Source organism: Lycorma delicatula, chromosome 10 (genome assembly GCF_047948215.1).
Source record: "Lycorma delicatula isolate Av1 chromosome 10, ASM4794821v1, whole genome shotgun sequence".
NCBI classification, from domain to species: Eukaryota; Metazoa; Arthropoda; class Insecta; order Hemiptera; family Fulgoridae; genus Lycorma; species Lycorma delicatula.
In genome coordinates, this window is record NC_134464.1 from 53,098,873 (window position 1) to 53,123,658 (window position 24,786).

General features: G+C 29.2%; 1 protein-coding gene across 5 annotated transcripts in view; it reads right to left on the reverse strand.

Moving 5' to 3' along the window:
• Positions 1-10,559: 10,559 nt before the first annotated feature.
• Positions 10,560-24,786, reverse strand: part of Drep4 (DNA fragmentation factor-related protein 4) — a 52,589-nt gene continuing 38,362 nt past the window's right edge. For 3 of the 5 annotated variants that reach the window (XM_075377435.1, XM_075377433.1, XM_075377432.1), the window contains exon 8: positions 16,504-20,083. In XM_075377435.1, the coding sequence (XP_075233550.1) occupies positions 19,858-20,083 (226 nt within the window). In that variant the 3' untranslated portion in view covers positions 16,504-19,857. Of the gene's footprint in view, positions 11,081-16,503; positions 20,084-22,295; positions 22,318-24,786 lie in introns of those variants that run through there. The other 2 variants (XM_075377436.1, XM_075377437.1) reach the window with 2 other exon arrangements.

Genomic DNA, 24,786 nt, shown 5'->3' on the forward strand with positions numbered 1-24,786 from the left:
AGTGGTAAAACTCTCATAATCGTAAATCAACTGATTTCGAAGTCGAGAGTTATAAAGTTCTAATCCTAATAAAAGTAGTTGCTTATATTCACTTTTTTGGCCTACGGGCCACCGTTAGATATAACTTCGGAGAATGAGATGAAATGATAATGTTTTTAGCGTGTGAAAATGCCTTCCTGACCGGGATCTCCGGATGAAAGGCCGAGAGGCTACTACTCGTGCCACGGAGGCCGGCGGATAGGATTACTAGACCGTGTATACCAGTGTTCTTAGGTTGTTGGGTTTCAATTAATTACACGTCTCAGGAATGGTCGGTCTGAATTTATTCAAGACTACACGTTTACCGGTATAGTTACATTACAGCGATGTTGGTAATGACTTTTAATTGTTTATTCGACTATAAATAATTTTTGTTTTAAATTACTGAGAATATTAATCAAAATTTCCTTTTTTTTTACTACAGTTGTAATAACAGATTTTGCATTTAGCTTAAAGTATTTTACACATTCTTGAATATTACAATATACTTTTATAAAAATAATAGTTATAAATTATATATATATATATATATATATATATATATATAGTAATAATATATTAAAACTAGACATAGCTAAGATCTAAGACTGATAGAGGGGTATTATAGTTTGACAATAGTTTTTCTTTTAAGAAAAAAAGAGCTCCATAATGTTCACGGTTTGATGAGTTGTGTAGTCAAGTAGCCTATAGTAAAAGATAGTTGATACGGAAGGAAAAAAAAAGAAAAATAATAACAATATTATAATAATAATGATACGAAGTGTGTATATATATAAAAGAGAAATGGTAGTGTATCAGTCATTAGTTATAGTTTAGTTCTGTTACTGAACACAACCCGACAACAGTGATAACAACGGACTTTAAATAACGTCTGGGTATATACGTTATTCATATACTTAAGTTTGTAACCCCTTATGTGGGTTACAGAAAATTTTCCAACATGGGTTATAAAACTGTAAGTATTAAATTTTATTTTAACCATACAATTTTTTTTTTAAATCAATATTAAGATAAAACGATTTATTATAATTGATTTATTATCATATTAATAAATTTATAAAAATTTCTTTAAGATTTTGATGAATTAGTTCAAAATTTTCTAAAAGCTTAAAATAATTTCACCCTTCTAAGAACAAATTTGAAAATTATTTTATATATATATATATATATATATATTTACTAAAAAGAAAAAAATTAATAATAATTTAACAAAATCATAAAATTAATTTGTTAAACTAAAAATATTATAAAAAAATAATAAAAATTCAAACTTTTTTTAATTTATCTGTTTAAAAAAAAATATATAAAGTATTAGTAACAAAAACTCCTAAAAAATAAGAGTACTTTTCACAATTTAAAAAATTAATTTTTAAAACCGATAATATATATATAATAAATTGATAGAAAAATAATTTCATCTTAATACGTATTTTAAAAAAAAATTTAAAACACGACGGCCAGAAAAAAACGTTGCTGACAAACACTGATCTTTAATATAATAAATTTACTAGTATAGAATAATTAAAAAACGTGGGGATGACAATTTTGTATATAGAATTTTTATGTAGAACAATTTTTTCGAATTTTTTAAATTTATTTATACAGACATATATATACACACACACAAACGAGTATATAACCTATGACACTCCTGGTAACGTAAGGATTCGAACGTAGAATCATACATCAAAATCGGTTCAGCTGCTACGATGGAAAAAACATACATACACATAAACCCTAAATACATTACACTCCTTTTGGGCAGTCGTCTAAAAATTGTGATAAGTTTTTTTACTTTTCTGGCATCATATCTATACGGTGCAAAAAGGAAATAATAGTAATCAGTCAAAAATGGGGGTTTTCTTTAGTTCTCGAAGTTTCATGGACCAGGGACCCCAAAATGTTTTTTAAAAATGGGGAGGAGATGGGTAAGATTGTACGCGAGTTGGTGTGATAGAAGCTAAATAATTTTGGGTAATTTATGAAATTTAGCACACAAATTCGTTTATGCAGGGCAATTTGTAAATATCTCCAGGAAGTGAGTGGTACGTAGTTTCTTTGGGATCAATTTCCTCAAAATTCTGCAAACATAACCCCACTTTATTTTAAGCTCAGTACATAAAATGCTTATCTTACCACTTAAAAATAAATTTGTCCCCAAATTTTCCCCTTCCCCAAAAATTGAAAAAAATCTATATTTTTCTTTATTGCATTTTTTTAACAAATTTTGTTTTTGGTCTTCTTAAGCATAGTAGTAGTGCAAGTAGCCCAAAACATAGTTTGTGGCAATATTGGGGAGTGGGAGAGCCAATCAAAGTTTAAAAATATCGATTTTTTTTTAATTTTGTAATATTTCCACATATTTTTCCATTACTTAAAAATAAATATCCAAAGCCAGGAAAGTATAACAATTTTGTTGTTAGAGTCTTAATTTAATGATTTGAAATATTCAAACCATTATTACAGTATAATTTTAAGAAATTTATACTATTCATATTTTAGATTGTGATTTTATTATCCCTTACTTTCTATTAATATACAAATAAACTTTTCATCTAGATAACAATTAATTTAAAATAAAGTAATAATAATTCAAGTTAATAAATAAAATCAATAAAAAATGTATTTAGGTTTCATATAATTATATATACTGCATAGATTACAACAGCATGGAATGTATGCTACTGCACAGGGTGATTATTTGCCTGGAATAATCAAGGGAAACTGTTGCAAATTTATTATCACATTAGCTTCGTAAAATAAATGCAGCTTATTTTATTAATTTATATAAAAATAAAAATGATATAAAATAATAATAAAAGTATTAAAAATATTAGATAAACAAAAATGTAGGAAAAAATGTGTAATATATTAATTTAAACCCACTACATATTATTTGAACACTGAAAGAAAAATATTTTTTAATTAGTATTATTTAAAAATGCAATAAGAAATATATATATATATATAATTTTACAAAAAATGTTTTAATGAAATCATGACATCTAAGTGGGATGGAAATTTATTAAAAATGACTATGAAGACGATATTATTCCTAACCTTTTAAGAAAAAAGGAAAATTTTATCGCGTTGAAAACTTTTTTCTAATAATTTTTAATCTAAAGAAAAAAAATTAAATAGAAGATGAATTGTTTAAAGCAAGTGTTGAAAAAAATGTATAAATTTTTGTTTTTTTAAATATGACTGATGTTTTTAAAAAAAATATTTTTTAATTTTGTTATTTCTAATTCTGTTTTGGATGATTATTTCCTTATAAGCTAAAATATATTGCAGTAAAATTTCAAAAGATATATTGATATCAAAAATATACAACCTCTCAATAATTTTCCACAAATTTCTTCTAAAATAGGTCGTTTCACCAAATTACTTTTTAAAAAATAAAAACACTTTGTATATATGTCCAGCATACCATTTATCATTTTGTATGTAAAACAAACTGAATGTGGAAGCACAAACACATCCATTTGTTTAAGTAGTCTTTTTGTTGATGTTTCATGACCCATTGATTCTAAAAATATATATTTATCTGATTGATGAATAAATTTAAAAGATCACCACAACTTTCCTTATTATTTTATACTATAATACCAGAGGAAAAATTTCATTTTTAAAAATCTATTCATATTAATAATGCAAACATTTCATTTAATAAGTTGATAAATTGTATTAAAATGAAGAAAATTTTATACATGCAATTTTAGCAAAATTTAAATTTAAACAAAATTAAATTAAATTGTATTTTTCTAATCAATTCATAACATAAAAATCATAATTATTTGATTTAACAACCTACACTAATTAAAAAAAAACAATTTAACTATTAAAAATAGATTACAATTCTAAGAATAAATAATTTTAAAAATACATTTATGAAATAAAAAAAAAATAGAATTTAAGGTTTATTTGAAATAAAACAGCTGTTTCTATTCAGTATAACCATAAATTTCTACTAAAAACTTAACCTAATTTTCCAATTTCTTTCCCATACAGAGCAAAATGTTTTTCTTAACTGAAAATTCTTAACAGTTTTTCATATTACGTATATCCAGATAGATCATGGACAGTGTACCTAACAAATTTTAATTTTCTGTTTTTTTCTTTTTTGGACAACAAAGAGTGTCGTCAATTATAATAACATAAAATTGTATAAAAATAAACTATTAAGGTAATAAATTACGTAACTATTTGGAGAAAATCTTAATAAAAATCGCAGTAAAAGTGATCGTTTTCTTTTTTGAACAATTTTCAATGTTCATAACACTTTTAAATTTTCTAAATTTATTTTGAATGAATGGTTTAGTTTATCAGGATTATTTAGAAAGTTTATATTTTAATTTATTAGTTAAAACAACTCAATTTTCTTCTGAAATAACAATCTATTAAATCTATTAAACAATGCATTTAAAATAATGTAGGAGTATTTAGTTTTTTGTTTCATTTTGTAATATAAACCTTCTAAACATTAGAACATATTTAACACAAGAAATGGGTTAAAATGTATGAAGAATTAACACATGAAATTTAAAACTGTGATAAGAGAAATTTTTATAAAATGAATTGCTTTTTATTGAAAATATATATTTCAATATCTGTTCCAGTGAAAAGTTATTTTTCCTTCCCAATCATAAACAAGTTATAAGGCTTGGAACATAAGGAAATTTGACTTTTGTTTCACCCTATAGAAGTAAAGTCACTAGATGTTATTAAAAATCAAAAACAAAAATTTGTTAATATTTTAAACTAATTTTTTAATTTAAAGTATAGATCATACACAAAAAAGTATCTGCAAATTTTTCTTATAAAACATTACTTCACTTTAATTTTGCTTGTTTGTCAAATTATGTATTTCAAACTATTTTATTCATAGAGGGATATCATATGAATAATTATTAAGTTCTGATCTTCACCAGTTTAATCTATCATCATGATTGAATAATTTAAAAAAAAAAAACATTTAGCATTCTTAGATATTTAGAAAATAAAAATTTGTGCTTCTACTAAAATTAAATTCAAAATTGTTAAATTTTTCAAACTGCTTTTATTTAAAATAATTAAAACATACTACTAAAATTATTACAATTCTTATATGATTGCATATAAGCTATATTTATTTTAATTTTGTACATTTAATAAGATTTTATTTTTATATAAATTTTCACAAGGATCTGTAAACAAAATCTTTCAAACAGTTTTAAAAATTACATTCAAACTATAATAAAATTTGTAATAATTTTTTTTATTATTTTTTTTAATTAAAAGTATGTTACAATTAATATTAAAAAATTATATCACTTGGGAAGTTTTTTTTCATCAAAATGTAGAAAAATATAATCACATTTATTTGTTAAATTTTCTGGATGTATTTTAACAATATTGAATTATACAATAGACAACCTTTAGAAAAAGCACAAATTCCTTCTTAATGAGGTTGCAGATTTATGCACCATAGTTAAAAGTTAAACACTTATCGAATAGTAATAAGTATTCATTTGTTATACTTGCAATATATTCCAAGTGAGTAGGTATTATATCTTTATTCATATCACGTGGAGGTTTGGAAGAACAATTTATAACAGTTTATAGGCTTATTTCCATACATTGCATGATTCTGAAGATGGGTGAGGCTATTCATGAAATATTTACACTTTTTCTTCAATAGCAGTCTAATTGTGAGGAAAAGCAATTACTGTTACTTTATATAATGATACTGGCCAGTGTAAAATCACTTATCTGTAATATAAAGCTTTCATCTGGATAAAAATTCTTGATTTCTTGACGGATTATAGATTAGATGGCAGCCACTGCCTGAAGATATCCTTGAGTATTTCTTTCTTTAGCTTGTACTGTATTTCTTCCATGGTAAGGTGGAAGTCGGACCAAACTAGTTCTTTTTGAGGATACTGGAACCTGAAGAATCAGTTGATCTACTGCTGTTTGTGAACCTTCCAGAAATTCTGCTTCCTGTCTGATGGACAAAATAAACCTAACGGCAAAGTGCCTATTTGGTGAATTGCCTCTGTAGAATATAAAGTACTTAAGGAAATAAATTATATTTAAAATTAAACAAATGAAAACATTCTGACTGATTTTACCCTATATAAAAGTGTCATAATTGCATTATCAGTTTATTAATGTTATCTAGACACACTTTTATTGGGTTTTTACTACAGCATTTTCTTTATTCATAATTATTTGAAAGAGTAAAATCTTACATATATATAACTAAACGAGCAATAGCTCAATTTCACCTTCCTCATGACAAATGAGTATACAAGGCATATATAAATATAATGTCTTAAATTATAAAAAGAAACAATAAAATAAAGTTTTGGAAGCTCTTAATATCAAAATAAATTTTTAAGAAATGCATCTTAACTTAATTATAAATGAAATGATCGTAATGCCAAACTACACATTCTGTTTCAGATATATTTAATATTCCTATTATGTCTAATAACAGTAAGTCATGGATCACAAGATGAAACGGCTGTAACATTAGATAAGCAACAATTAATAGAGAAACCGCAAAGTCATGAACAACTAGAGGAGACATCTGGAGGTATACTGGCAGCAGCTGCAACACAAGATAAAAGAGAAGTAACCGCTGCTGAATTAGCAGAACAAGCATTTCAGCTGGCAGGTTTCAGCCCTCAACAAAATGATGGTTTGGAATATGTATCACCTCTTGTACAAGGGGCGCAAGACAATAATTATGATGGTATCAGTGGCTTTATTCAAGAAGTTGGTGGATTAGAAGGCGTTTATAGTCACGGTTATGGTCACGGAGGACATGGTCATGGTGGTTATGGAGGTGGTGGTGGTGGACATGGAGGCGGAGGAGGTGGTCATGGAGGAGGTGGAGGTGGTCATGGAGGAGGTGGAGGTGGTCATGGTGGAGGAGGAGGTGGTCATGGAGGATATGGTGGAGGAGGAGGAGGCCATGGGGGTGGTGGTCATGGAGGAGGTGGCGGCCATGGGGGTGGAGGTCATGGAGGATATGGAGGAGGAGGAGGAGGCCATGGGGGTGGTGGTCATGGTGGAGGAGGAGGAGGAGGACATGGAGGAGGTGGTTATGGTGGAGGTGGACATGGAGGAGGAGGAGGTGGTCATGGAGGAGGAGGAGGAGGTCACGGGGGAGGTGGTCATGGAGGAGGTGGTCATGGTGGAGGAGGGCATGGAGGAGGTGGTCATGGAGGAGGTGGTTATGGTGGAGGTGGTCATGGAGGAGGAGGAGGAGGTCATGGGGGAGGTGGCCACGGTGGAGGGGGAGGTGGACATGGGGGTGGAGGTCACGGTGGAGGAGGAGGTGGTCATGGTGGATATGGAGGAGGAGGCCACGGAGGTCATGGTGGAGGAGGACATGGAGGAGGAGGAGGAGGAGGACATGGAGGTGGTGGTGGACATGGTGGCGGATACCATTATGTTTTTGGTGGTGGTCAAGGAAGTTTTGGTGAAGCTCATTCACATGGAGGAGGTCTTGGTGGTGGTCATGGAGGTGGCCATGGTGGTGGTGGTAGTGGTGGAGGACATGGAAAGGCTACATCTTTTCAAAGGGTTGTGTTGCATAGTTACCATCCAGTTGCTGTTTACATCAAAAAAGGACATGAAGGCCATGGCCATGGTGGTGGTGGAGGAGGAGGAGGAGGACATGGTTATGGTGGAGGAGGCGGCCATGGAGGGGGTGGACATGGAAAATATGAGGCTTCTGATGGACTGGAATAATATTAGTCAATTTTCTCAACAATCATTTTTTTTGCCAAAATATACCAAATGTCATTTTAACAAAATGATTTCAGTTTTATTAATACCATAATGTATGGACATTCTAGTGATTTACGTAATATTAAGTGAATTATGTGATTTAAATAGTATATTATTTTGTTAAACAGTATGTAAGATGTTTTATAATAAAATGTGTTTGTGTTATGTGTTATATTCATGAATCTTTTTTATTGAGTTTTCTATAATTATGTAAGTACCAAAAGTGACAAATAAAATAACAATTAACATATTAAGATAGAATGAATGTATCAATTAACATATTAAGATAGAATGAATGTATCAATAAAAAATACATACTAAATATTGATACTAAAATATCATGTATAACATGATATTTCAGTGTTTGAGCACGAGCATTAGAGGAGATAAACAATTTTACATCTAACATTTCCTTCAAAGTCTGAAACAAGATGCTTATTATTGCAGATGGAAATGTCAATTTTAGGAATATCTAATGTAAGACAATTTTTTTCTTAAACTATCATACAAACATGTAAACAACTAACTTTATCTTTCAATTAATGTTAATTACAATGATACAAGTAAATTCTACAATCTCAGCATCTAAATTAAATTTATAATTACTATCTTGTACTAAAATATTACTTATATTTCAAAGATTTTTAAAAGCAAAGTGCATAAAGTAGGATTCCTCTAGCCCGTACTACATCTCTACATCAAAATCTTTGATCTGATTATACAAAGGAGTATTTATAATCTTTCCATGACTGGAAAAATCAGAAAAATACTTTTTACTAGAAATCAAAAGTATTATTGTAGTATCTGCAGAGAATTTAAAAAAAAATTGTTTAGGTACAAATTTTTCTAAATTATTTGTCACCTTAACAATTTTTTACTGTAAATTTAAGTTTAAAGGTTTTATCATAATAAAAATTTATTTAAATTAAACTTTTTATCATTAACTTATTAATGAAAATTACAATTTTGAGTTTAGTCAGTATAAATAGAAAGGAATATTTTTTATAACTGAAATCATATCTGGCAACTAAAATAAAGTAATAGAAATAATAAAATTTTTTAGTATATGCGAAGAAAATATTTTTGAATCGTATATTTTTATAATCATATCTTCCAGTCGATATTTACATGAACTTTTATATTATTCAACTAAATATTTGCATATAATATACAATTTTGGGGAAGAGTAAAGGCTTTCATTAAGAAAGCCTGTTGCTTTTTACCTATTTTTATTAACATGAGAAAATGAAATTGTTACAGCATACATGTTTATATATAAATTCTAACACATTTCTCTGGAAGAGGAATTTAACATCACTATTTCAATTTTTATGCCTTGTATGGTGTAATTTATTTAACTTTATAAAACACTACATTAACTTAAAATTAATAGTTATAAAATCAGAGTTACCCATGGGTAGTACTGAAATAGTAATAATAAATTTACCAATTAAATAAGTAGAATTGGGTACCTCAAATTTCACAGAGTAATAACTTCATATACATATAGAGTTATTACTTCAAAGATTGGTTTTCTTTATACATTTGCTAAAATCAGCTACTGCACAAAAGCATGTGGTTTCATTAAAAAGTCTTCTTATTTAAGGTATGTAAAAAACATGTATAGAATAACCAATCGAACTTCTTATATAAAATAGAAAGAGAATCATCACAATCCATTTTGTGAGTAGAACCCTCATAGATATAATAAAAAAAAATAATAAAAAAAATTAGCCAGTTTTGAATTGAAATTGAAAATGACAGAAATTGAAATTAACAAAAAATGAAATTGAAAAAAAAACAGATTAGCTTACCTACAGATAATTCCCGCTTTCTCCTTATGAATTAGTTCTCCATATTCTTATGCAAAGAAACAGTTAAGCAACCCAATCATTCATATGTATAAATGACCTAAAAATATTGTCATACCAACAACCCAGCTACCTTTTAGTTCCTTTTAGGTGAATTATATTAAATATTACATTTATTAATTGTCTACTTTAATGTTTTTGAAACATAATTTTGTTATTAAAGAAAAACATACATACTTACCAAATATTTTTTTTATAAATGATGTAGGGAAAATTTTGTGAAGCAAGTGTGAAGGAAGATAGAAGGAATGGGAAATGGCCAGACACAAAAAATAATTCTTCATATATATTCAATAAAGCCAAAGAAGAGAGAAATATATTACTAGCAATTAAGAAAATTCAATTCAATAGACACATAACTTGAATAGGAAACTGTTTATAAAAAATAATAATAGATAGAAAGATAAGTGAAAAAAGAAGTAGAAAAATTGTTAACCAATTTAAATAAAAAGAAAAATTACTAGAATATGAAGAAAGAAATTCATGATAGAGAGAGAAAGATGGTGAAAATTGTTCCATTGAGACCTTTAGACAGATTCACCAATAATGAGGAAGTTCATAAGAACATCATGAAGATGTAAGAACACCTTTCAAAACTTTTTACCAAAACCAAATGAATGCTTAATTTTATTAGCAAATTAATAATACCAGTACAAACATTCACAGATTTTGATCACGCAATCATATAATGCACATACATCATCCATTTCTAAAAATTAACATAATCATTTAATACAAAAACATATTCTTTTACTGTAGTCATTATTTTTTTCTTCAGATGTATCTATCTCTCTTTAAAATAGTTTGCCTATAATAACTGTTCTAATTTAATAAGTCTCCACTAAATCTCACAGCACTTTATTGCACATTCTTTAAAACAAAAACCTTATGTAAAAGTTTTAATTTTTTTAATTAAATTCTAAAAATAAATGTTAAATATATTTTTAATGCAAGTAAACTAACACTTTATTCTGTAACTGAACTACCCAGAACCATTAACATTCTGTTTACAGAATTTTGTCAAAATACATCAATATCCATAAAATTTAAGCCTCCAGCACAGAAACGTTAAAGTTATTTTAAGTATAATTTGCATTATTTTTTACTAATTATTTGTTTTATGCATTATTTGCATTACTATAATTGGTAGTCAGAACAATAAATTACATTCTAATTTTAGCCTTACCATATATGGTTATGGCTTACCTTGAGGCTTGTCTGTTACAATGCGATCACTTCCATTCTCCATGATTCCCAACTGAACTTTTCAGATCCTGATACTTCCCATTTCCTTTTACACTGTCTGTTTTTCAGCACTTTTTTTCACCTTTTACCACTATTTTAATCAATCCTTGTTTTCTCATGATACATCTAAGCAAGCAGTTTTCCTGTAATGAATTTTTTTTTATTAAGTTTTTTTTTAACTTATACCATTACTTCTTAATTTTTTAATGTATCTGCCTATTTAATGTTCACTAATCACCTCCATGCCAACAATCAAATGCATCCAATCTTTCTTTTTCTCTTTCTCTTAGTGTCCATGGTTAAGATCTACAAACAAGTACACTCCAAATATAACACTTTACAAGACACTTTTTTTCAAAATCTCCACTTTACTATTACATTATAACTCTTTTTTCTGTTAATTGCTTCCTTAGCCATTGTTACTCTTGTTTTTATTTTTGCAATCTTCTCTCAATGGGATATATCAGTACTGTTTTATGAGTCCAATCCTTCTCCTTTTACAAGCATTCATTGGCTTACTATTTTCTATCCTCAATACTTTAGTTTTCCTAATATTTGTTTTCATACTACACTTTGTTTTAATGTCTTATAATTTTGAAATCATTTGATGAAGAATATTTTGTTTTTCATGTTCCAACCGTGTTATTTCCAAATGTTAAACGATTTATTCCCTTTCCTTCTACAATGGTTCCTTCATCTTTTTCTAAAGCTTGGTTAATCATATCTACAACATATTAAAACAAGGTTGGTGACAGACAACATCCTTGGCTTACTCCTCTTTCTATATCAATTCACCCAGTTTATCCATTGTTTATTTTCATAACTGTTTTATGATTCAGCTATCTTAATTAATCTTATATCTTTCCAACCTACATTTGATTTCAGTTTATCAATGTTTTTCAGGTGTCATTTGACTTGGTTGGGTGCTTTTTTTCTTATCTATACAGTATACACTTATCCATTACCCAATTACATCTCTTGACCACATTACCTTCCTGAATTTATATTGTTCTTTAAAATTATTTCCTCCAATTTTTTTCCAGTCTAATTCACAATAGAATCTTTGTTAAAATCAAAATTAAATCAACTGTCCTGTAATGATGACACTTTACTGCACCATGCTTCTTGGTCACTGGAATCATGGTAATGTTAAGAAAATATTCAGCTCAAATCACACAACTGTGGATTGTATTACACAGTTTCACCATCTTATGTAATCCTTCACTGTTATAATGTTAATAATTCAGTATTAACAGGATCAAATTATTTATAATACACTGATTAAATAGATGCGCAAACAACTGACAATGAATATTCTGTAATTACACATAATTTAGTTGAATAAAACAAAAGTCTATTTTAATTTGTTACATACAAGCACAATAATATAAGATTATTAGCATGAGGCTACTTAGTATTACAAAGTTAAAAGCATAAAGAACAAAAATTTGGTAGATGTGTTAGGATTTATTTAGGGAACTAAAGTTTTCTGCTTAATTTCTCTCACAGCACAATTTTATGACAATAATAAAACATTAAAGCAAAAAAAGGATTAAAAGTTTAAAAAAATAATTAAATGTACATGAACTCTATTCTTTAGAATTTAATTGCAAGCCACTATTAATTATACTTCTAAAAACTTCTATTTTTATATTGTGAAGACTGGGATTTGCTTTCATGTATGTTTTTTTTAGCTAAAATAAGATGAAATGAACATAATATTAAGTGAAAACTGTTAAACCCTTACATAATTGATATCAAGACTAACTAGTTAAGAAACTAACATTTACTGGCAAGCCATTTCTAGTAATATTTCTATTAATTGTAGTTAATATTATTTCATTAATTCACCCACAAAGTCATGCAACCTACACTATTTTTTATTTTTTCACTGATACAGTCACACAATTTTGGGTAACCATTTGTTGAAAGTAACATGTTATTGAAGAACTTAGTAAAATTCAATTCTATTCCTGTAGTAAAGAAGTAGAATGTTTCCTTTTCATCCTACAAGACCTGGGTTCAAATCCTGCTAGAAATGATTACACAATAATATTTCATGGCAACAGCGATTTTATCAAACTCTATAACCTACATCAAAAATCAGAATGTGACCCTGATATTTTGCACGTAAATCTCCTATAGCACGGTGCTCTAATTCTGTAGTAAAGGGATAATATACTTTTTAATATGTTTGTTATTGATAAGATTTTTTTTTTTTAATTAAAAAAATACTGGATTTTTTTAGTCTTTAGAATGAAAGGATGGTGGGAGTTTATTATTTCCCTACTAATTGCAGAGCCTGGACAAATATCCCTTGCTGCTATGTCTTTCATTTATCAGGCAGGTCATTATTTATTTAGTGGCGGTAATAGATTTTTGTTTTATTTATGGATGGAGTTGGTATTTGCATTACAGTCCTTTAGACCAATGATAAATAATTGACTGGAGCTGATCGTGGGAGACTAGGCTCATATAAGCTTCATACTTCTGGCTTGATTCCCCTTCAGTAAGTCCTCTGAAGTCATTTTGGTGCTAGCACCAGTTAGCCTAACAGGAATATGCCTTCCAGGGGCCCTAGTGTCTGGTGAAAGCAATGCGCTCCCCTTTTTGGTGGGAGATGCATGTGCTGGCTGGGACAATAATTTTATAAGAATTAGGTAAAGAGAATGGTGGGTGATAAGTGAGGTAAAGTTGAACTTTGCAGTCTTCCTTCACTTGGGCTGTCTTCGCTGCTGCATCTCTGCTGGGCTCCATCATGCTGGATTCCTCTTCATGTTGGCTGGCCAATTTTCATTCTTTTTTCTTTTTAGGCTGCCTTTCCATAAACTGGATGAAGATAATTTACAACCCACAAAACCTTGAATAATCCCATGGTCCAGAAAGGGCGGCATGGGGGAAAGGGCAAGGCTCTTCTCTCTTTCGTTGGATGACTGGGCTTTTCTTTCACAATCTTCGCTCTCCACCGGTAGTCTTCTTTTTGGATTAAGAAATGGGATGATTGGGTGTTTTACAATTTTGTATTAACAAATTTTACGTTTGCGAGTGTTAGGAGGAAGTAGATTGTTCTATTTGGCCAAATGAAGATTTCTTCTGAGAAAAATTTACCATCCAGGTATGCACGCGTGCGAGAGAGTGTGTGTGTGACAATGGAAATTATGGTATGAAAGATCATATATTGTGTAATAAGAAATAATAAAATGATGATAAATTCAACTCTGTATCCATATGAAGATTTACGAAGGAATCAGATGTTGACATATATGTTTATAGAATTTCAAAAATCATATTATAAAAATATCGAATCGCTGTACACATTTTTAGATTACAAAAACAATTATCCATTACATGTGACTGATTGTTCATGACAAAATGAATCTATAAAAATAGGCATTGTTGATTTGAGAATTAATACTGACACAAAAAAAAAAATTTCAAGTCTAATACAACAGCATATTGCTTATTAATGTAATGTAGTCGCATATTCACCACTAACCAGGGATAAAACAAGAATAAGCAATTAGGTTTTATTTTTTTGCACATACACTATTGTTGCTTCTGTAACAAAATTATTAGCATTATTATATACTTGCATTTTTTATGTACATAAACTACTGTCGCTTTTATATGAAAGTAATTAGCATTGTTATAAAGAGAGAAAAAATATAGATAAATTAAAAAAATATATAAAAAATAGGGGAGATTATATATATATATATATATATATATATATATATCAACTATATCTATATATATATATATCAACTATATCTATATATATATATAGATATAGTTGATAAAGATTTAACTGCATGCTCTGCCTTAAACCTTGGGTACAAGCTTCAACTGCAAAGTGGCTCACATGATTATGTACTACGAAAGCCAATGAGCCAATATTTTTGGAGATTTTGGACCAAAATGTTTTTTGCGTTTCGATCGCATTGTCTTTTCTTCAGTCATTCAGCACTTCATCCAGTCCCAAAGACAGTTTTGCAATTTCTGTAAATAGGTAAGCAAAACTGCCGAAAAAGTGGTTCAAACAACACAATTGGCTGTCTGAATACTTTTGTTTTGCATTCGTAATCGAGTAATAGAGCAATACGTCACATCGTATGAGCCTTGTAACTACATCTAATATAATGATGTGATGATTTTAATAAACATAACTTATTGCTGTTAGCATTCACTGTATATAATAGGTACATAAATAGAACATCGTTTTTTCATTATTATTGATTAATAGATCAAAGGTCACATTTGTATTAACAGAAATTGATAAAAAAAACAACTAATTATTATTTCATTTAATGAATAATTGACAGCTGTATACAATGCAGGGAATTTCCTGATCTCATCAATAGACTATATTATATTAGTAGATAATAAATTACATTAAATAAATACTACGGCTATTGATTCAGAACCCATATGTTTCCAATAATGAATATGCGTTTATTGTTAAATTTACATAGTGAAAGAGTGAATTTATCAAAAATACAGATGGTGAAAGAGGGGTTGAAGTGGATGCAAAAAAAAATAGATTAAAGAAGCCTGAGGCTTAACGCATACATGTGCTTATGCAGAACTTACGGGTATATTTCCGATGATGAATAAGCGTTTATTGTTAAATTTACACAGTAAAGAGCGGATTTTGCAGAAAAATATATGGTGAAAGAGGGAGGGGGTTAAAAAGGACTTCCAGCTTTCTCTGAAGTTAACGAAGACAGGGGTCAAAGGTAATTTTGATGCAGAACCCGAGGTTTTTATACTATAAATATTTCTCAATATTATAGGTAAATATGTACTATTTGACTAGTGTTCACTATTAATAAACACTTAATTTTTTTTTGTGCAGGAACGCTTTAGCTCCAAAATGCTATGGCGGCTCGGTTTGTATGTGTCAAAGCATGATTTTGACAAAGCATCCAAAGCACAAAGTGAACGTGCAAGGTCGTCATTATATGTTGCCTCGTACAATGTGAATCCCCACCAGATTTACAAGCTAAATTTAATGAAATGCTAAATTTAAGCTTAATTTTATGAAATCCCAATATGTAGATAGGTTAAAACATGACACTATATTCATTTGCTTTGAAAGTTACATGTGAGTTTGTCATAAGATTCGTAATGAGGTTTGTTAACGTATGTTGTATTATACAACATATAAATCTTCCCCAGCAATGTAGGACATGCTTTCCTGTTTTGACGGCGGCCACAGGGTCCCTCCATACCCTTCCTGGAAACATGTGTGTCTGGATGATTTTAAAATTAGATTTTTTCTTGAAAGAAATTTTCATTTTACCAAATAATACGATATAATAGATCTCCCCCCTAACAATAAAACAAAATCTATGATATCTACTTTATCTGTTTGATTTCCCATGTGACCTATTCCCAGATGGTCATTAACATTTTTAGGTTAATGATTGTTATATTCAAATAAAAAAATAATCATCAAAGATGATATTCACGTAGTATTCAGATTATTGTAAAAAAAAAACTATTACTATCATTTTTTTCAATTATTTTTTTATTTATTTCAAATGGTTATTTTGATTATTTTTTATTTAAATTATTATAAAAATAATAGTTTTTTCAAATTATTTATAATTAATACTATTATAAATAGTATGAACATTAAAAAAGAGATTATCTGCATTAGTATATCTATAAAAAAATTAAAAAAGAAAGAACAGAAAAAGTCGAACCTGAGACCTCTTGATTATAAAACTGATACACTTACCACTCAGCTAGAGCTGCTATTACTAAATACACAAATAAGCTACTTAAACTGCTCAAAAATATGTGAATAGAGCTTACTTGGAAATGAGTCCAAGTTGGAAGCTGTCATTTTGAATTTATGATAGAGAATCTCTCCTATCACCTTGCAAATGGGCATTAATAAACTCTGTTGTAAGCCTGCTCTTGTAAGCAGCTTATCATTTATCTGAGAATTTTGAGATGTAATTATTATAAATAGTTTTCTACCTAAATAATTATTTTATAATTCTTGTTATAATTTTTTCTTTTTTTCTTTTTACAAACAGTAAGTTTTGTTGTATAATCATTTTTAAATATCAGTTATACTTTATCATTACACCAATTAATTTTAAAACCATTTCTATTATTTTCAAATCAAACAACATAAAAGATGTAAGAAAAACTAAAAAATGGTTACTGATGTGAACAAAACTAAACATGTCTCTCCAGTTAATTACAATTACAATCTTAACTAAAAACTACACCATTACAAAGTTTAAAATAATTATATTTTTAAGGTTAATTAAAATTCATCCAGAATTATAGTCATGTAAATACTGTTATGATCTGAAACATAGAATTGACTTTCTCAACTTCATGATTATCTTGAAGAAAATAATTAAACAAAGAGTCTGAACATGAATCATTTATTGTCTGTAGAAGACTAGAATTAAAGATACAAGGTCTGTTCAGAAAATAACCGAACATTTTTAATTACATGACAATGTAGATATTTAGTGATGTGCAGTTGGCAGCATTGTATTTCGCATAACTTCCTATGTAACCAAATGTTCTTAGGTTGTTTATATCTCTTAGTTTTTGTGTTATTGTTATTTGAGTGTAACTTGTTTAGGTGTTTGTAGTGATTTTTGTAATGTGTAATTTTAGGAAGCAACTGTACAACTTAAAAATTTTGCACTATAAACTTTAATGTTTACAGTACATTTAATTACAGTAGTTAATTTTCAAGTGTAAAATTTTGCATAAAACTGGGGAAAACTTTCACAGAAACATTTCAACTTTTGAAACTAGCTTTCAGAGATGATTCTCTGGGTCATACGCAATGTTATGAATGGTTTTCAAGATTAAAAAGTGGTCATCGGTCAATCAAAGATGACCCTTGACCAGGAGAAGGCCTTCAAATTCAGCTGATAAAACCCGCGTTCAGAAAATCAACAATCTGATGTGTGCAAATCACCGATTGACTGTCAGAGAACATGCAGAAGAGGTTAGCATCTCAATGGATCAAGCCATGACATTCTGACTGAAAAATTGAATACGTATCGAGTTGCAGCAAAGTTTATTGCTCGTTTAATGACCAAGTAGCAGAAAGAACATTAAGAGGACATTGGTCAGCAACTTGGTCAGCTTGTTGACAATGCCAATGACAATGAAATATTCATGCACAGGATCATAACAAGAGATGAAAGCTGGGTTTATGGCTATATGACACTGAGACAAAAGTTTAATCAACAAAAAATTGCACATTACTAAAATCACTACTAACAGTTAAAGATGTTGCACTCAAATAACAATAACATGAAAACTATACAAGGTATTAACATTTTATTATATAGGATGTTACGCGGAACACAATACTGCCAGCCGCATATCACTAAATATCTCAGTTGGCGCATAATTAAGAGTGTTTTGTTATTTTCCGAACAGACCTCATATTAGAGGATTTCAGAAGATTATTTTTTAATCATCTATCTCTACTTAAATCTACATTGAGATCAATATAAATTACAATATTTATATTTCATATTGGAAAGAAAAATTTCAAAATTTACAAGCAACAAGATGGAAGGGAACCAAGATAGATGGACAATACATTTAAACGGATAAAATTGTTAAGGCATATATTTCAAAATTTTTCTTACAATCATTAAGTTTTTAGTTTATCATGAGCCTTAATATTAGATTTAATTAGAAAGGGAAAATCCTCCATTTTTATATACAGAAAGAGCAAAACTTCTATCTAAAACACAATATGGAAAAACATGAAGATTAATCTCCTCTTCATTCAACCAGTGTTATTCAAACAAATAAAATCTAGTATGCAACATGCCAAACACTTTCAAGGAAAAGCAGTTGTTTATTTCACAGACACTGAGTATTTAACAACATTTATCTAATGATACCTAAATGTTTTATTTCTTCCAGTGATTACATATTATTGTTACTAACTGTATTAAATAATAATAATTTTATCTCCAATTAAATCAAATATTACAAACTCTATTATTCTTTCTTACAATATTATAAGTTAACAAAATTTTTACTATTCTTTGGACAAATTAATTTCTTCCTGAAAACTGTAGCATCTCAATTTCGGTGGCCTTCCCACTCTTTAATGTTTTTAAAAATAATTTCTCATATTTTGATTTTATTGCAATATTTTAACCTTCAAGCAGTAAGTAAATAAATCGATGTTCTTTTTATCAGTAAAAATTAGCTCAAATAATCCTCTGTTGCTATTCAAATTTTTAAATATTTATTACTCTTAAACCTGTGGACTGATTTTCAAATTTATGTCTTTCTTACAAGGTAAGTCTTTCTTACAAGGTTATGTCTTTCTTACAACTTGCCCACTGAGCAATTGAATTTCCAAATTTGTCATTTTTTTGGAGTTTCAAATTTTTGTACCAAAGAAAGAATGATAACGATTCATTTATTTATAATGATTAATTGATAATCAACTTCTTTATGTGAATAATACATTACTGTATTGATTTCAAGCCTTATTCACTACAAAATGTTAATCATTCTAATTTTTAGTTGATTTTTAATTTTATTTTTAAATTTCAAATATAAGTATTTCAATAATCATCAGACTGATTTTTTTATTTATTTTCAAATTGAGGACATCCCAATACTTAATCTACCATGAAATAGGTACTTTGAGCAGTCTATAAAACTTATATGAGTGTCTAATAAATTCATACAATACTACTTATTTCCAAATAATAGTCATATTATTGTAACTGTCGATCTCCGTAGGAGAGTGGTAACGCCTCTGACTTTCATCCAGAAATTTCAGGTTCAAGATTTGATCAGGCACGGCAATTTTCATAAATTATAGAATTCATTACCGTTCATCAGTAACTGTTATTGAGAATCAGCCTGTTGTCACTATATAAATAATTAAATAAAATCCTCACTCAACATTATCCACAGAAATAAAAGATTTACTGCTATCACAGGTAGCAGTATCATGTTTACCTTTATCATGACATACAACATGCACAAGACGTAAGTTGCTTGATGTAAAAAGTAATGAATAAAAATATGACGTATTTACTGTTAGTGATCCATCATTTGTGTAAGCAGCTTTAACTGATGCTTCAGTAAGTGCAGGAATAATACTTCGAGATCTTTCGATACTGAAACAAAGTTAAAAGAAAACAAAAAAAAAATATAACAATATATACTACCTTAACTGGGAATGTTGAAACACTACTGTTTGACTATATAAGATTCCTCAGTTTGAGAAGCGGTGGAAAAATAATTATCTATTGTTATGTAACATAGATATGGTATCCGAATTAAAACTTGGATGCTTTGCAATCTTAAGCAATAAAATTTTACTGGAGAGGATTTTTAAAATTCCAATTATAATACAAAATTTACTAAATTTTAATTTTTTTACCTTTACGACACCAGCTGGTACCATCAATAAAAAATGTAAAACAAAAACCCCAATAATATGCAGTTAAATTGCAGTCATGACTGCTCTTTATTTTTAGATCTATGGAAATCAGTTTTTTAAATATTGTTTTGAGCATTAGCATTTTACATTACTAATAATCCCCCTTACAGGATATTAACTGGTCTATATTATTAGCTATTAGTTCAATTAAGTGCTGCATACAGTTCTCTGAACATAGTGAATTTATCCTAATATTTTATTACTACTTTAATATTATCACTAATTTTTGATTTATGTTTTATTCTATCTTATTTTGTAGTAAATTCTGCAATTCACTTAATTCAATATTCCATGTACCATACTAAAAAAAGTAGCCACTTTGTGCCAATACAGATGGGAATGATTATTTTTAAAGATGGTGTTTACATTTGGCAGTTTTTCAATCTTTTGACTGGTTTGATGCAACTCTCCAAGATTCCCTATCTAGTGCTAGTCGTTTCATTTCGGTATACTCCCAAAAACCTACATCCCTAACAATTTGTTTTACATATTCCAAATGTTGCCTGCCTGCACAATCTTTTCCTTCTACCTGTCCCTCTAATATTAAAGCGACTATTCCAGAATGCCTTAATATGTGGCATATAAATCTGTCTCTTCTTTTAACTATATTTTTCCAAATACTTCTTTCTTCATCGATTTGTCGCAACACCTCTTCATTTGTCACTTTATCCAACTATCTGATTTTTAACATTTTCCTATAGCATCACATTTCAAATGCTTCTAATCTTTTCTTCTCAGAGACTCTGATCGTCCAAGATTCACTTTCATAAAAAGTGACGCTCTAAACATATACTTTCAAAAATCTTTTCCTGACATTTAAATTAATTTTTGATGTAAACAAATTATATTTCTGACTGAAGGCTTGTTTCGCCTGTGCTATTCGGCATTTTATATCCCTCATGCTTGGTCCATCTTTACAAATTCTACTTCCCAAATAACAAAATTCTTCTACCTCCATAATCTTTTCTCCTCCTATTTTCACATTCAGTGATCCATCTTCGTTATTTCTACTACATTTCATTACTTTCATTTTGTTCTTCTTTATTTTCATGCGGTAGTTCTTGCATAGGATTTCATCCATGCCATTCATTGTTCCTTCTAAGTCCTTTTTACTCTCAGCTAGAATTACTATATCATCAGCAAATCGTAGCATCTTTATCTTTTCACCTTGTACTGTTACTCCAGATCTAAATTGTTCTTTAACATCATTAACTGCTAGTTCTACGTAAAGATTAAAAAGTAACGGGGATAGGGAACATCCTTGTCAGACTCCCTTTCTTATTACAGATTCTTTCTTATGTTCTTCAATTATCACTGTTGCTGTTTGGTTACTGTAAATGTTAGCAATTGTTCTTCTATCTCTGTATTTGAACCCTAATTTTTTTAAAATGCTGAACATTTTATTTCAGTCTAATAATGTTCTTATTTTTTTCTGTTACTTTAAAATATTTGTTTGTTAGTCTCTATTTCTAGAATATCTTTTAATTATTTATTACATAAATCTATTTCATATAATAATGCATTTATTTAATTATTACTACTTAAAAATTACAGATATGTCATCAATGTAACATAAATGTTAAAGGACACACACTTAATGGTTGTAGGTGATCTGACATGAGACAAAAGTCACTCCAAAAAATAACATAACAAGTCTGATTCCATGTCATCATACTTATATCACTTAATAATATTGTCTGTGATGTATTTTTTATACAAATTACATCCTCCAGGTGAAATATTTGTATGAACAACTCATATAAAATACTGCTTAAGGGGATCTCATTATCAGACTCAACTTTTTTTGGGGGTGAAAAATGTGTTTTCCTGTTATCATCGCTTAGAAAAAAGATGTCATAAAAGGATATTAAAAACAAAAAACTTACAACTAATATCACAGCCAGAATCCTAAAAAAAAAGAAAAAAGTGACTTTATTTAAAAAGTAACAACAAACATAGAACAGGAGTATATAAAAATTTAAATAAACATATACTTCAATGAAGTCTGATAGGATTGTAAAAGGCCCCTTCTTGGATAAATCTAAAATTAAAAACTATAAAGCACATACATCAACCACATAACACAGTGCAAAAACAAAAGAAAAAACAACTATATATAAATTATAAAAACAGAAATAAGATAAACTGGAATAAAAATATAACTGACGATATATTCCTAAACAATGAACAAAATCAATTACTTTATCAATTGTGCTGGCATCATTACCCACAATATACTGTATTGTGATAGAAACTTTAAACCAGTGATATAAGGCTGCATAATGTGCACAGTCAACAAGAATATGTGAACAGTTGCATGGCAGTTATTTAGGAATATGGCTGCTGTCATATAAAATCCCACAGACTGTGAAGTGTGTGTCATATCTGTTTCCTTCATGCAAAAAACTTGTCAACTGCTGAAATTCATATTGAACTTTATGCAGTATACAGAGAAAATATCATGAGACAGTACGGTATGACAATGTATGTTTCAGGAAGGTCGAATAAACACTGATGACAATGAAAGAAATGGTTGAACCTCAACTATCCCAGATGAACTTGTTGCAAGTGTCGATGTGAAAATTTGAGGAAATAACTGATTCATAATAATAGAATTATCCAAATTCTTTCCTCACATATTGCAAACGGTGCTACATAAAATCATAACTGATATGTTAGGCTTTCACAAATTTTATGTTTGCTGGGTCCCTAAGCTTCTTTTTGACACAAAAAAAGAGGATGAGGTCAACGTTAACCTTCCTTCATTGTTAGCATAAAAAGAAAAATTCCTTGATCACATTGTAGCAAATGATGAAACATGAGTTAAATTTGTTAAACGTGTAAACAAGAGCTCAATCAATGGAGTGGGGGGCACACCAGTTCTCCTCAATAACCCGTAAAGGCCCATCAAACACTTTATTCAAAAAAGCTGATGACACTGATTTTTTGGGACTGTAAAAGTGTGATGTGAATTGATTTTATGGAAAGAAGCATGAAAATCAATGCTGAAACTTACTGCAAGAAGTTGAATAAATTGAGAAGAGCCATACAAAACAAACAATGTGGCATGCTGAGAACAGGCATCATTTTTCTTCATGATAATGCTCGTTTACATACTGCAGTACACACTCAATGCCAAATCGATAGTCTCAAATGGGAATAGTTTAACCATACTCCATACATCCCTGATTTCCCTCAGTGATTATCACATTTTCCCGAAAATTAAGAAATGGTTAGTAATGCAGTGTTTTGAAAATAATGAGGAGTTGAAAAACTGTGTTACTACCTGGCTTAATTCACAAGCGGCAGAGTTTTATGATGAGGATATTCAAAAACTTGTTTATAGATGTGACAAGTGCCTTAATTTGGATGGAAATTATGTAAAATATGAATGTAGCTAAAAATAAAGCTAAAAAATGAATATAATAAATTGTTTTTTATCAACTAGTGTTTTTTTATAATGAATCGGAAATTACTTTCCAAACAGCCCATGTAAGATGTCCATATGACCTATTCACATACAACAAACAGAAACATCATCTTTTCTGTTTGCTCTAGTAGCTAAATATCAAGGACGTACCATGTTCTTTAAAAGCTGTAGCTTGTTATCTACCACTGCCTTTCACTCATTCTGGCAATCCATTCACAGAAACTGTTTTATAAAATTGGAGAAATCGGAGGAAAGAATACAAGTAGTGAATGCAATTTAGGTACATGCTTCCTTAGCAATGATGTCAGCATGTTCATTACCTGGGATCCTAATATGGCTTGGAATCCAACAGAAGCTGATGTGTACATTCGATGGGTTAGAGTAGATTGCTTCATATGTTTCCAAAGTGTCCCCTATTGCTTACAATTCACTCAATGAATCACTACAGATATATATGACAACATCTAGGATGTACAATGTTCAGTACTTTGTCTGTAGCAAAAAGCTCAGCAGCAAAGGCACTTGTAATAGACGGGAGTCCAAACATGTTTGTTCATACACAACAAAAGTGGAGCTGACTAAATTATTATATTTGGAGTCATCTGTATAGAAAGTTGCATCTGGCTTTAAATCAGACAGAATTTGAAAGAATTCTTGACAAAGAATAACAGGGTTTCTTTTTAATTTGTCGTAACAACTCAATGTCAAATCAATATTTATAGGATTTATCTCCAAGGTGGATAAGAGTTTATCTCCAGGTTGTTTGGATTTATCTCCAAGGTGGATATATGAGAATGAAAGGAGTTCAATATTCAATAAAGAAAACAGGCAGACAGCTCTAATGCCAAGTGGAGCAGGTGACCAAGGAGAGTTTTCTTGAACGAGTTTTGAGTTTTCTGAACGTAGGGATTAGAAAAAAGAATTTCAAACTTTGTATAATCTGGCTG